General features: G+C 56.6%; 10 protein-coding genes across 10 annotated transcripts; 5 read left to right on the forward strand and 5 right to left on the reverse strand.

Annotated features, from left to right (window-relative positions):
* Positions 1 to 265: 265 nt before the first annotated feature.
* SDRG_03402 (hypothetical protein) lies at positions 266 to 927 on the forward strand. Its single transcript, XM_008609036.1, has one exon. It carries the CDS (start codon positions 418 to 420, stop codon positions 883 to 885), a length of 468 nt encoding a protein of 155 aa, XP_008607258.1. The 5' UTR covers positions 266 to 417; the 3' UTR covers positions 886 to 927.
* Positions 928 to 1,363: 436 nt separating this feature from the next.
* SDRG_03403 (hypothetical protein) lies at positions 1,364 to 2,262 on the forward strand. The gene has a single exon (XM_008609037.1). It carries the CDS (start codon positions 1,407 to 1,409, stop codon positions 2,196 to 2,198), a length of 792 nt encoding a protein of 263 aa, XP_008607259.1. The 5' UTR covers positions 1,364 to 1,406; the 3' UTR covers positions 2,199 to 2,262.
* On the reverse strand, positions 2,246 to 2,920 carry SDRG_03404 (hypothetical protein; the record flags this gene model as incomplete). The annotated part of the gene is made up of 2 exons (XM_008609038.1): positions 2,246 to 2,673; positions 2,716 to 2,920. The coding sequence occupies 2 exons, from the start codon at positions 2,918 to 2,920 to the stop codon at positions 2,246 to 2,248; spliced, it is 633 nt and encodes a 210-aa protein (XP_008607260.1).
* Positions 2,921 to 3,110: 190 nt separating this feature from the next.
* Positions 3,111 to 4,469, forward strand: SDRG_03405 (hypothetical protein). The gene is made up of 2 exons (XM_008609039.1): positions 3,111 to 3,717; positions 3,775 to 4,469. The coding sequence occupies exons 1-2, from the start codon at positions 3,139 to 3,141 to the stop codon at positions 4,366 to 4,368; spliced, it is 1,173 nt and encodes a 390-aa protein (XP_008607261.1). The 5' UTR covers positions 3,111 to 3,138; the 3' UTR covers positions 4,369 to 4,469.
* On the reverse strand, positions 4,409 to 5,150 carry SDRG_03406 (ubiquitin-conjugating enzyme E2). Its single transcript, XM_008609040.1, has 4 exons — positions 5,075 to 5,150; positions 4,856 to 4,995; positions 4,665 to 4,809; positions 4,409 to 4,613 (listed from the first exon to the last, which is right to left on the reverse strand). Exons 1-4 carry the CDS (start codon positions 5,106 to 5,108, stop codon positions 4,492 to 4,494), a joined length of 441 nt encoding a protein of 146 aa, XP_008607262.1. The 5' UTR covers positions 5,109 to 5,150; the 3' UTR covers positions 4,409 to 4,491.
* A 1,806-nt stretch (positions 5,151 to 6,956) lies between these two features.
* Positions 6,957 to 7,816, forward strand: SDRG_03407 (hypothetical protein). The gene is made up of 3 exons (XM_008609041.1): positions 6,957 to 7,368; positions 7,415 to 7,631; positions 7,679 to 7,816. Exons 1-3 carry the CDS (start codon positions 6,989 to 6,991, stop codon positions 7,739 to 7,741), a joined length of 660 nt encoding a protein of 219 aa, XP_008607263.1. The 5' UTR covers positions 6,957 to 6,988; the 3' UTR covers positions 7,742 to 7,816.
* Positions 7,817 to 8,214: 398 nt separating this feature from the next.
* SDRG_03408 (hypothetical protein) lies at positions 8,215 to 9,658 on the forward strand. The gene is made up of 6 exons (XM_008609042.1): positions 8,215 to 8,393; positions 8,440 to 8,678; positions 8,733 to 8,856; positions 8,902 to 8,987; positions 9,039 to 9,380; positions 9,433 to 9,658. The coding sequence occupies exons 1-6, from the start codon at positions 8,229 to 8,231 to the stop codon at positions 9,626 to 9,628; spliced, it is 1,152 nt and encodes a 383-aa protein (XP_008607264.1). The 5' UTR covers positions 8,215 to 8,228; the 3' UTR covers positions 9,629 to 9,658.
* Positions 9,659 to 9,685: 27 nt separating this feature from the next.
* On the reverse strand, positions 9,686 to 9,904 carry SDRG_03409 (hypothetical protein; the record flags this gene model as incomplete). The annotated part of the gene is made up of 1 exon (XM_008609043.1): positions 9,686 to 9,904. The coding sequence occupies one exon, from the start codon at positions 9,902 to 9,904 to the stop codon at positions 9,686 to 9,688; it is 219 nt and encodes a 72-aa protein (XP_008607265.1).
* A 325-nt stretch (positions 9,905 to 10,229) lies between these two features.
* Positions 10,230 to 11,074, reverse strand: SDRG_03410 (hypothetical protein). Its single transcript, XM_008609044.1, has one exon. The coding sequence runs from the start codon at positions 11,009 to 11,011 to the stop codon at positions 10,265 to 10,267; it is 747 nt and encodes a 248-aa protein (XP_008607266.1). The 5' UTR covers positions 11,012 to 11,074; the 3' UTR covers positions 10,230 to 10,264.
* Positions 11,075 to 11,147: 73 nt separating this feature from the next.
* SDRG_03411 (adenine phosphoribosyltransferase) lies at positions 11,148 to 12,090 on the reverse strand. The gene is made up of 5 exons (XM_008609045.1): positions 11,961 to 12,090; positions 11,768 to 11,919; positions 11,565 to 11,719; positions 11,418 to 11,510; positions 11,148 to 11,358 (listed from the first exon to the last, which is right to left on the reverse strand). Exons 1-5 carry the CDS (start codon positions 12,059 to 12,061, stop codon positions 11,242 to 11,244), a joined length of 618 nt encoding a protein of 205 aa, XP_008607267.1. The 5' UTR covers positions 12,062 to 12,090; the 3' UTR covers positions 11,148 to 11,241.
* Between the last annotated feature and the right edge of the window lie 85 nt (positions 12,091 to 12,175).

Raw genomic sequence — 12,175 nt, forward strand, 5'->3', positions numbered from 1 at the left:
GGAAAATTTCCGGAGACGGGCAAGGGCGCGCATTGGCTGAAATCCAACCAATAAGATGCACCTACAAGTCTCGCTAAAGTACGGTTGTCACTTGGGTTGCCGCTAGCAGCTGGATTTGCAAAGCCTTCACAAGCTAAAAACACCCCACTCGTCTGGCGAGCCCCACGTTGGGGTGGTTGCACCGACCCACAAGCACAACTAAAACTGAGCCCCTACCTGTGCGCAAGATAGACACATTCAACCACAGCATCCGAGCAGAAAGGTCCCACCATTACCGTAGGTGGCCCGTCGTCGAGAAGTAAAGTCGCGTCGGATAAGAGCGTCCTTGTGAATATCGCCGGACTTCGTGTGAATTTGGTGAAAAACAGTTCTAATTCGACGTCACTTTGCCTTTGGCTGAATCCAAGAAAGATCACCATGTCGTCGATTGATGCGCGTCTTGCGGAACTCGGGTACGTCCTCCCCGAGGTGACAACGCCCAAGGGTAACTACAAGCTTGCGGTGCGCTCGGGCAACCAGATCTTCACGGCGGGCCACATCCCGACGAACGCCAATGGCGAGCTCATCACGGGCAAGGTCGGCCAGGACGTCACGATCGAAGCTGCGTACGAGGCGGCGCACTTTGTGGCGCTCTCGCTTCTCGCGACGATCAAGGCCGAACTCGGCGGCGACCTGAGCAAGGTCAAGCGCATCGTCAAGACGATGGGCTTTGTCAACTGCGTCGATGGCTTTGCGAACCAGGCCTCGGTCATCAACGGCTGCTCCGATACGTTTGCCAAGGTCTTTGGCGACCACGGCGTCGGCGCCCGCTCGGCTGTCGGAACGAACGCGCTCCCGCTCAACGTCCCCGTCGAGATTGAGATAATTGTCGAGATCGAGGCGTAAGCACACGCATCAATGCACTTTGCTGTCTCTTTGTATTCGCGAGCGTATTGCCTTCCATTGTCATGCTGGCCACAGGAATGATCCGACCCACCGTGCACCATCATGGCGCATGCACCGCTCCGCCTTGGGTGAGGCCTACGTAACATGATCGCCTAAGTACTGGAGAGTTGCTCTCAAGGACGCATATACTAGAGCTGCTAGGCGTAGCCGCAAGCGTAGCCTCCCAATAGACAACCGCTCGAGCAAGCTTGTATCTTGGAAGCATACGCCTGTCGCGATCTTCTCGCAGTGTTTGAAGCGAGCCCGCAGCTCGAGCATCTGGTGCGCCCTCTGCCTCGCCGTTTGAAGGACCCCCTACCGTGCCTTGGGACCTCCATACATTGGAAATTCAATACGTTTAATACAAATCTAAAGCTATTTGAATGTTTTGAATCTCGAATCGGCATCTATGTTCTTTATTTTATTAGTAGGACCCCCACAGGTTTCGAAGCTTCCACTCGTGCCAAAGACTTTTCATTGCGATGCACCCGGAAGGACCTGGCCCGATGGACGAGCTGGACCGCGAGCTGGAGACGCTGCAGCACAAGGCCATGAGCGATGGCTCGGACGAAGAACTCCTCACGGACGTCGGCTTCATGTTTGACGACTGCCTTGAAAAGGTCACGTGCGAGTTTGCGTATGGTACGAGCTCCAGTGGCGCGCCGCGCGTCAGCGTCATGCTGAGCTACGTGCAGGATAACCCGGGCTTTGTGCAGTCGGGACACTACGTGTGGCCTGCTGCGCCCGCGCTTTGCGAGTACATGGTGACGAACTTTGAGTCGCTGCCGCGCGGCAACGTGGTTGAGCTTGGCGCCGGCTGCGGCCTCGCGGGCCTCGTCTTTGCCCAGCTGGACCCGGCGTCGCGCATCATCTTTACGGACCACGACCCGGGCGTCCTCAAGACGATCGAGCACAACGTGACGATGCAGACGCACCGCGCGCAAGCCACGTGCCATACCCAGAGTCTGCGATGGGGGCCGGAAGGCGCCAACGAGATTGAGGCCATCGAGCGCGTCCAGAGCGGACAGCGCGCGACCGATCTCATTGTCGGTACGGACGTCATCTACGCGCGAGAGATTGTGGGTCTGCTCTTCTGGACCATCGACCGACTTTTGGCGAGCAGCGGCCTCTTCCTCATGTGCTCAAGCTTTTGCTACGACGATGAGACCGAAGCCGAGATCGATTTCATGTGCACACAGTACAAGCTTACGCGCCGAATCATCTCGTGCGCGCTCCCGACTGGCACGCGCATCCAAATCTTCACGCGTCAATAGATTTAAACCTTGTCAAATTGATGTACAGCCACTGCAATTCAAGTCGGTTAGTGCGCAAACTGGTACAATTTGTGCTCTTGGATGTACGCAAGCACTTGGGGGAAGAGGAGCCGACGGAGCTCGTCATCCGACGTCGCACTGCGCGCTTGCGTCGAGGACGAGTCGTCTAGGATCGGGACGTGCACGTACGAGACGCGATCGCTCGTTGGCGAGCGCAGCGCGATACCTTCGCGGGCAATCACCACGATACGGACGGCGTCGAGGAGGCGCAGGCCTCCTTTCCACTTGCCCTGGATAAGGTCGTTGTACGTGTCGGCGCCAAGCAACAGCGAGAATTCAACGTCTGGGTGCTGCGCCTGCAAATGGGTCACAATGTCGATCGACCCAATGCGGATCGAACTCGGATCCACGCTCGTGTCTTGGAGCGCGAGGTCCCACACGTCCTTCTCCGTTTCCTTGACGCATGCCTTGTGGGCTAGTGAGATGTGAGAGTTTTGCAATCATAGAGGCTGTGTACGCTGGCTCAGCGACTGGAATGCGAGGCGAAGCAGGTTGAGGCGGTGCTCGAACGGCGCGAGGTTGCGCTTGCTGCTGTAGATGTGCTGGTACACGGGTAGCACCCACACTTGGTCGAACTGCGACGAGAAGAACTCGACGATGCCCGTGTGGCCGCCCATGCCGCAGGGTGGGTTGGCCGACGTCCCGTACAAGAGCACTCGCATATTGCCACCTTGTCGCCTTGTTGAAAATGCAAGCAACGAAAATGGCGGCAGCCTCAACCGGATAATCGAGGGTGTACGGATACTCAAAGTCCACACCGCTGAACATACACTATTCACTAAACATATGATATAGTGTATGACAAGTGTCAAAAGTTGTGAAATAGAGTAGCACACAGTATTTCCGGTTATTCAAAACTTGCATTTCGGCGGCAAAGGACATGGCGAGCGCCAAGCTGCGACGGGTGTTCCTCCCGACGCTGGACCGGCGCGTGGCCCGCGCGAGCATGCAGATCTATAGCGCGACTTCCATGACCGATGTGTACCTCAGCCGCGCCGACATTGGAGAGCAGTGGATCGTCGTCTCCAACCCCGGCACATATGACATTGACCTCTCGGGCTACACGCTCGCCAACGAGAATGGCAGTCGCATCTTCCGCTTCCCGCGCCACTACATCATCTTTGCCGGCGAAGAGACTACCGTGTGGTGCACGCCCGGCGCGACGGCCTTTAACCCACGCGCTCTCCGAGAGCCGTACCTGCTCTGGACACAGCCCAACGGGTCCTTGGCCGACGCGCCCTTTTTCAACCAAAACGCCGCACTGCACGACGTCGTGCTCCTAGACCCTTACTTGTCAGAAGTCGCGTCGCTGCAGATCACAGCGTCCGGGCACAAGACGTTCCGCGTCCGGCAATGTCGCGCGCCGGCGAACGGCGCCTACGTCTTTGCCCGCTACCGCAACGTCTCGTCGGATGCGTCGTCCGTGGCCCACATCATCGCTGTCGCTATGACCCCCGTGGTACTATTATCGTTCTCTGGCAATCCATAGCTCACCCGATGCATTTGCTTGTATTAGTTGGAGATGGCGCGCCTCTGGTTCCTCATGACGCTGCTCCTACAAGTGCACTGGGTCCCCGCCTCGACGGAGCCACACCTGCTTGTGTACGCCTTTGTGTGTGATATTGCAGCCCGCGTTGCGAGTCTCTTTCTCCAGCATGCCTCGCTTGCCTCGTTCCTTGCGCAGACGTCGATGGGCATCGACCAGCTGCACGTCGTCGTCGTCTACCTCGCCTTGTCGACTGTGTACCCCGCAATACCAATCTTCCGCACGCTCATGACGGCCGAGCTCACGGCCAACTTTGTGGGTCTTCTCGGCGCGGACCGCGTCGCGTACCAGTCGCGCTGGCACCCGATGCACATGATGCTCGAGGGTGCGATTTACATCCACCCACACATCTTTGCGGCATGCTATCTCGCCAAGGAAGGTCTGGTATATATGCTATTCCTCAAGGCGACACTGCCATCAACGAGCGCTGCCATGACCGCGCTCATGTATCTCTGCGTACCGCTCTTCGCCGTGAGTACCGCCATCTCGATCGCGCGAGGTGCCACAGTGGCTCTACACCTGGCCGACTTGTCCCTAGCTCGTCTGCGGTACGGTCCGCCATGAGGGCGGCGTCGCGGGCTGCACGGGGCATTCCATGTCAAACCAGATAAGAAACACCTCGCTTTCGGTCGCAAGGTCATCGTATTACAAGTATAAAGGCGGGGTATGGCCGCGGTAGGAAGGCGCCTAGAAGGCGCTGCCTTCAGGGTGCTGGGGAAGGCGCTTGTTGGCAGGCGACGCCATTTCGTTGCGCAGAGAGACCAAGACTTGCTCGATGCCCGAGTTGCGGTTCCACGACGCCAGCACACCTACATGCAGTACCGTGAGCGTGGAGATACCGCGAGCGCGTGTGTCTCTACCGATACGACGGGGGTCCACGCGGCCGTTGGACTGGTCAACGCACGACATGTTGATGCGGCTCGTAAAATAGACGTCCGGCGGCTGGTTCGGGTAGTGCTCGCCGCAGTGGATCTTCAAGCTGTAAATACGCCCATCATGGCACGTCTAGTGCAAGCGTGAGGCCGGGGACGAGTGGCGAGACGATGCGTACGCCGGCAGGGCCAAGAATTGTGCCGATCCAGCTCGTGAGGAAGATGTCGTCCGCCTGCTCGAGGCCGTAGCTGATGCTCATGTCGCCGTGGCCCTTCTCGGCGCTCTCGAGCTCCTCCAAGAGCTTAAAGTTGCGCGGAACTAGGGTGCATGGCGTTAGCATCGTCGGGGGAAGCATGGCCGACGGCCTCGGCGCAGTCCGTCGGCGCGGGCAACGTACTGATCACGACCTCGGCTCCAGACTTCGCCATCATCTTCCTGACGTCGCAAATTCGGCTTGTGGCGTTTTTTTCTTTGGCGAAGCTGGGGTGTTTTTAATCACACAATCGGACACGACGATTGGCTATCACATTGGCTTTTTAGCCAATCCATGGAGTTTCCAAAAAGCGCATTCTCTGCAGGCGCGCTTCAGACTCAATAACGGGCCTGTGTCTCCCCATTAGAAGAGTCTCCGCAGCCCACTTATATGACCAAGCTTTCAATTCGTTTGATCGTCGACTGCACTTCTTTACGCAGTGTGGACCGCGTTGTTGTTTTGACACGACCAGCTCCTAAAATTGGCTCTCTGGCCACGAGCGCCCCGCGGTTGCGCAAGTGACGGCGAGAGTGGGGCGCTGGGAATATCCCTTATATACGCTCACCTTGCGACGTACTAGTATAGAACTAAAGCAAGGCCAAGAAGCCCCAGTGAGCAGCTCATTTATGTTGGTAACCATGCTGAATCTCGTTGCCTTTGCATACCTTGTTCGACCGATTGATGCTGATCAGAGCTGACCGCGCTTGGTACGGCAGCCGTGGTTATTCTATCGCTGTCGAAGAACGTTCTCCATGGTTGCGGGACCCACCCATACCCCAGAACTTCATTACTGTGATGCAGCCGAGTTCTTGCGCTACACGTCGGATGGATGCCCAGCTGCCACCGTTGTCTCCCGCTCCCGCACAGCGTCCCTTACCGTGTCCACGAATGTAGTCGCCGTCGATGGAGTTCATGGCGCCCGTTGCGCGATACGCTATGCTTTAGCTACGTTTGTTGGATCCTGCAACCGGATGGCTCGGCTTGACTTGGTGCTGGGAACAGACGTGAAACCCGGATTACCGCCAAAGATCGCCATCGGTTCACTCTGTAGACTGACGAGCATCGCTGCCATCGCCAACGTCATTGCGATCAGAGACGCATGGTGGACGCAATCCCGACATGTAGACATCCACAGGGCCGGACGAGACTCTCCAGTACATGTTCGTCATTGACAAGCTTCCGCGCAACGGACTCGAGATCAATCACGCCCTTCCACGTGCACTCATTACCGACGAGAACGTCAAACTACTAGTAGTGACCAAGATCAAGACTACCCCAAGGGCTTTTGCCTCGTGCATGATAGCCGGGCTGCGAGACGATAACAACACGGTAAGCGTCAAGAAGGAGACTGTTTCAGCAACCGACTGCGCCGAGCTAAAGTTGATGACGTGCATGTTGATGTGCGGCTTGGAAGGACACTCTTCGTTGCTATCTTTATGGACCTCGCATCAATAACGCCAGCAACCCTTACACTTTGCGCCTGATTGCATCGGCGGTGCGAACGGCTGGCAAACACTGGCACATCTGCCGAGCATTCGGCCAGACCCACACGCTGGACGACATTGTGATGCAGCTTGCAACAACTTGCTCTCAGCTGGTGAATATGTTGCCGCTTCGCCCTGCAACGGTCTGTGCACCGATGGGACCGATGGGCGAGCATTGCGCGAAGCTCGACCTTCGGGCTTTCCGTCGTGCTAACGTTGTCGTTTGGTGAGTTATCGGCAATATTGTGTCAAGGGTTTCCCGCCATGCTACATCGTCTTCGACCGCCCGCTCGCCTTCTCCCTCCCGCTATGGATACATTCGAGGGCTTTTTGGCCAATCAAACGCGTCTGCACTGGACAAATTCGATAGAATGTCGGTCGTTTGATGGTATTTTAATACTTTCGTCGGCCCTCGTGGCAAATAATTGAGAGGTGATCGGACAATCTTACTTAGTATTTGTATGTGGAGAATAAAAATGTGCGGCGGATTGTAACTGGCTAGGACGATCAGAAACACGGAACGAATATTAATTTTTCCAGTTGGCGATTTTTGACGATAGCCGGAAGCAGCATCATGATGCCAATGGAGACGGCGACGACGCACCCTGCCTCGACCAAGGCCGCGGTGAGCACGACGGTCATGACGGCCGCCGAGTACGGCAAGCTGCCGCCTCTGAACCCTGACGACCTCAAGGCGCCGGCGCCGCCGCCGAGCGCAGCGGCCAAGGTCACGAACTCGGACGACTCGATGTCGCTCGGCGAGGTCTGGGAAGAGATCAAGGGCAAGCTCTCGGAGGTTGTCATGGGCTCGTCGGTCTCGGGCATCCTCAGCGTCATCCGCATCTTCAACCTCGTGCTTGCGGGCCTCATGATCACGATCTGCATCCTCGAGATGATCAACAGCCCCAACTTTTCGAGCGCCGTCAGCAACATCATGGCTGTCATCTACACCATGTACGTCCGCATGGCCCATGCAAGTGACTCATGTGCGCTTGTGTAGCATGTTTGCGCTCATCTTGGTCGCCTACGAGACGCGTACGCAGTCGTTTGACGAGTTCCTACGTGCCAACTATGGCTTTATGTACAACCCGTGGGGCCGCTGCCTGTTCTTGGCCATGATCTCGATCTTCCCGTTTGGCATGTTTAGCCCCTACGGCTGGATGGTCTCGGTCGCGGGCTTCATCAACGCCTACTTCAACTACTTTGTCATCACGCAGGTGTGACCATCGAGAGCTCTCTACGTCGTCTCACATCTTATTTGTAGCACCCCTCTTTCACGCGTGGTGTCCCGGACTACGTCCCGCCCTCGGTTGACACGACGGTCTAGGCCCCGGGCTTGAACATTCAAAGGCGCGCTCTCGAGCGCCGCCAAATATCATATTGATTCATTTCCGCTGGATCATTCTTCTTGCGTTGTCCATTACGTTGGTCCCACCCGTAGCCTCCACTGGTTTGCTGGCGTACACACGTGATTATTGACAAAAGACCACGACAAAGTACGTGCGACGATTGATCCCAGCAGAGCCATTCTGCGTGGTGGTTGGCCATGGCCATGCAGAGGCTGCTGGTTGTGCAGTTGTGAGACTTGCCAAGCTTCCGATACGCCACGCTAAGAGCTGCAGTACCTCTCGACAACACTTTCCACGGTCTACCTCGGCCGCTAGAGGTGTTGCGGTATGCTAATCGCTCGATGGGGCTGCTCGGCTCAATTGCATCGTGGTTGAGCCAGTCTAGGTTGCGTGGAAATAGCCATCCGGATACAGAATTCGAAATTCGAAGGGTATCTTCAAGTCGGCCATTCGTCAAGTGCAATCATGAAGACAACAGCGAAGCGCGCGCGGGCATCGCTCGAAGAGCTCGTCAACTACTTTTTTGGGCTCAAGAGCCGCGTGTGCGACGTTCCGATCTCGGTCGACTTTATCATTTGGCGCCAGAACCTCTCGCTCCTCTCGATGCAGTCGGTCTTGCTCAATGGCATGGTACCGCAATTGCTGCTTGTCTATCGGCATCTTAGTCGTCTTATAGCTCTACCACGAGTACCGGTTTTCGTTCTTCGTCTTTGCGTCCATTTGGGTCGGTCGGTCGTTCCACAACGCGCAGTACAACAAAAAGTTTGGGCCGCGCGGGATCCTCTCGCATTTGGAGAAGCCGATCAGCTTTCTCAAGATGAACTTTCTCGTGAGCGTCATGCTCATCACGTCGTTCGTCTGCCTCTGGCGGTCCACGCACGACATGGCCAACCTTGCGCTCACGGTCTTCCTTCCGTACGACGTTATTCGCCTTGTCTATCGAGACGCGATATGAAATGTGCCGTGTAGGTGCGCGTGCAGCGTTGCGCTCGATCGCTGGCGCCTGGACCCGCGCTACAAGACGCCTATTGCGCTCCTGTACAGTCTTGAGAGTGCATATTTCGTCTCGGTGGCGACGCTCGTCTTGGAGCGGGTACGCCTCGCATTCCTTCAAGCCTCTCCTAATCAATGCTGCTAGAACCCATACCTAATCTACGACGCGCCATCGACGCGCGCGGTCATGTACACAGCGGTCTTCAACAACGTCATGGGCTTCCTCGCTCGGTACGATAGATCGTCGGTTGTGACCTGTGTGCAAAGCCAACTGCCAACTAGGTATTTTATCGAGCACTATACGATTCGGCAAATTCAAGCTCAAGAGCTCCACGGCTGGAAGCAGCTCCATGATGCAGACGATGCACCCGAAGCTCCGGCGGCATGGAGTCCAGGAACACTGTACAAGGAGTCGGCGGTTGTGGCCCATGGCGGCAAGCACTGGATGGCTGTCGGACGGCTGCACGGCAACATGGCCGAGCCGGGGTCGTGGCGCAACCGATGGCATGTGCTTCTGTGGCTCAAACCATTCCGAGTGCTGACGCTGCTCATGTTTTTGCAAATTTGCCACGTTGTTGGGACCGCCATCTACGCACTTTGCAGCGACTCGTGGGTCATCATGGGGTGCGAACGCGTCGGCTACGTTCCTTAGCTGACTTGTCGTGTGGATGTGTAGGGGCATGGTGTTTGTGAACGCCGACTACATGCAGCTACTCCACTCGATCCGATTTGCTGTGCTCGGAAAGACAGCACGCAACGTCATGATGACGCGTCAGACGACGGCGGCGTTGCCCGCGACGCTGCAGACAGTCATCGATCCGAACGTGATTGCCAATCAAACGATTAGCCACAGCGGTCTTCCCGCCCTTTAAGAAAACACGCATTTTCATGTTACATCTATACCTATCTTGATATGAGACGGCGTCGTGCTACGCTCCGCTGCGCTCCTGCGCAGCAAGATGGTCGGCCTTGACTTGGGCGCAGCAGGCCTTGTAGGCGTCCAGCTCCAACTTGCAGCGCTTCTCCTGGTAGTCGTTGCGCGCGAGACACCACTGGATCGCACACGCCTTCTTCTGGCACGAGGCTTGGAAGAGCGCGTCCCAGTTGACAGTAGAATCGCCTTGCGTTCCCTTGTGCACCTCGTCCATCTTCGCGAAATTGCACTTCCTCGGAAATTCAATGTAGCATATCTATAGGTTTGCACAGGTTTTTCTTGTGTCGATTGCGATTGGCCGAGAGGTGGCGGCGGTTTCAGCGACCTTTCGAGACCAGCGCAGCGTGAAAGTCACTTGCTCGGATACAACGAGTCAATGCTAACGCGAGCTATTGTGCCCTTGATGCAAGTTTCAAGCATGCCCGTCGTGCAGCGGAGCGTCTGGTGCAGCTACTCCACAAGTGTATTAGGTTGCGTCCGCGTAGTTAGTCGACTTGATCGAGGCATCAAGTTCTCATTGCACCAGCTGCAAACATATTGAAGGCGCCATCGAGGGACCAGTACGCTGAATCGACTAGATGTTGACATTATCGCTAGACTCTGAACTTGATGCATTGCGGAAACGCTTGACATACTTGGCCTTGAGCTGCCCCAAAATGTTGGCGTCTTCGACGGTGTGCGTCTGAAGCGCCAATTGGAGCAGCATGTAGTCGGCGAAAAGATCGTTATGCACATTGTGCGCACGAGCGAGGTTCTCCACGGCGCGCATTAAGGACGGCTCAGTGTCCGCCTTGCGCTTGTCTCGCTTGGGCATCTCGGTTGCTACGTCCTCTTGATCGTCGCTGCTTTCGTCGTCGTCTCGCTCGTTGTTTGCGTCGGCTTGCTCACGATTCGCGTCACTGCTCTCTTGTCCGGATGGGAGCTTGCTGTGACTTGCCTTGCCGTAGCGCCATTTCCGGCATCCACGCAGCGCCTGCCACGTCTTTTCGTACAGGAACGCCTCGTGCTCGAGCGACACGTGCAACGCGTGCGCGTCCTGGATGCACTCGTCGTCGGTCTTGCGCTCGGCGCAGCGACTTTGCACTTGGTCGACGCAGTCGGCAAACTTGTGCGATAGCCGGTTGAGGATGCTCCAGCGGTTCTTGATGGCTTGCTGCGTGCGCGCGCTGGAGCCTCCTGCAGTCCAATGCGCGTGTACATTGGCCCAAAAAGTGTCGTTCGACGCGTCTTCGCCCTTGACAGAGTCGTCTTCGGTGACGTGGACCCACGACCGAGCCAGTTGAACGTCCTCGGCCGACGACCACTTTGTTCCTTTGCCCATGGCGCTTTAACAACTGGTCGCCAAGCACAGCCGAATAGAAACGTACGACGCGGAATAGTGTGCAATTCGATAAATAGAGTTCTGAGTTAGAAACGCGTGCCGTGAAATACTGTGTGGCGTTGCCAATGGACGCATCGACGAGACAAACGAGTCGAGTATTGGTGCGTTCAAGGACGGCAGTCCAAGTACTACGTTTAGTGGGTTTAAAAAGCTGGTCGCGTGCTCTGCGTTTAGCTATGGTCTTCCACCGTGTACGACGTCAAGCTAAAGACCGTCGGCCCGGTGGCGTTGATCTTGTGCTCGGGCTGGTGCAGCACGATCGCATTGACATGTCCCGCGTCTTGCTTCTGTAATGACAGCCAACAACGTGATGAGAAACCTCCTGGTGTGCATACCATTGACGTACGTGGACTTTGGACGAGGACACGACGCAGCCACACTCGACGACCTCGGCGCCGAGCTGTTGCATGAGCTGGCACGTGACGAGCAGCGTGTTGCCCTATTCGTAGCGCAAAAAAGCTGGTGATGTAGACGGCGCCGGAGCAAGCAGTACCGTCGCGACAAGATCATCGATGAGGATGACGCGGCTGCCCTTGGGGATCGCGTCGTCGTGCACTTCAAAGCGACCATGGTAAAAGCCCGACGTGTAGTCGATGCCAATGACGTGGCCTGGGAGCTTGCGCGCGCGGCGAACCGGCACGAAGGCGCCTACAAACATGCTGCTTCAGGTCCTCGAAGGGCGATTCGAAACCATACACTTCAACGCGAGCGCGAGCGGCGCGCCAAAGATAAAGCCGCGCGACTCGCAGCTTACAACGTGCGTGATACCCTTGTCCTTGTAGCGCTGGAGAAAGGCGTCGATCGTGATTTGGAAGGCTTCGGGGTCGAGTACGAGCGTCGTCACGTCCCTAGCCATCGCCTGAGCCTCGGCGCCGGGTGCCAGTAGTACCAGAAGTCTGAGCCCGGCTTGGGAAAGTCTGGGATTGTGCGGATCTTGGTCTTGAGGTAGTTGGAGAGCGCTTCGGGGTCGGCGAGCAGCGCGGCCGTCATGGTGCAGCGTTGGTGCCAAAGCAAAAATCTAAGAACTCCATAAATACATACCCGAGTAAATATCCAAAGATACAGGTTTGCCGTTTCAGTCGTGATGATGCTTGTCCACGCAGC

This window comes from Saprolegnia diclina (genome assembly GCF_000281045.1).
Source record: "Saprolegnia diclina VS20 unplaced genomic scaffold supercont1.8, whole genome shotgun sequence".
Taxonomy (NCBI): Eukaryota; Oomycota; class Saprolegniomycetes; order Saprolegniales; family Saprolegniaceae; genus Saprolegnia; species Saprolegnia diclina.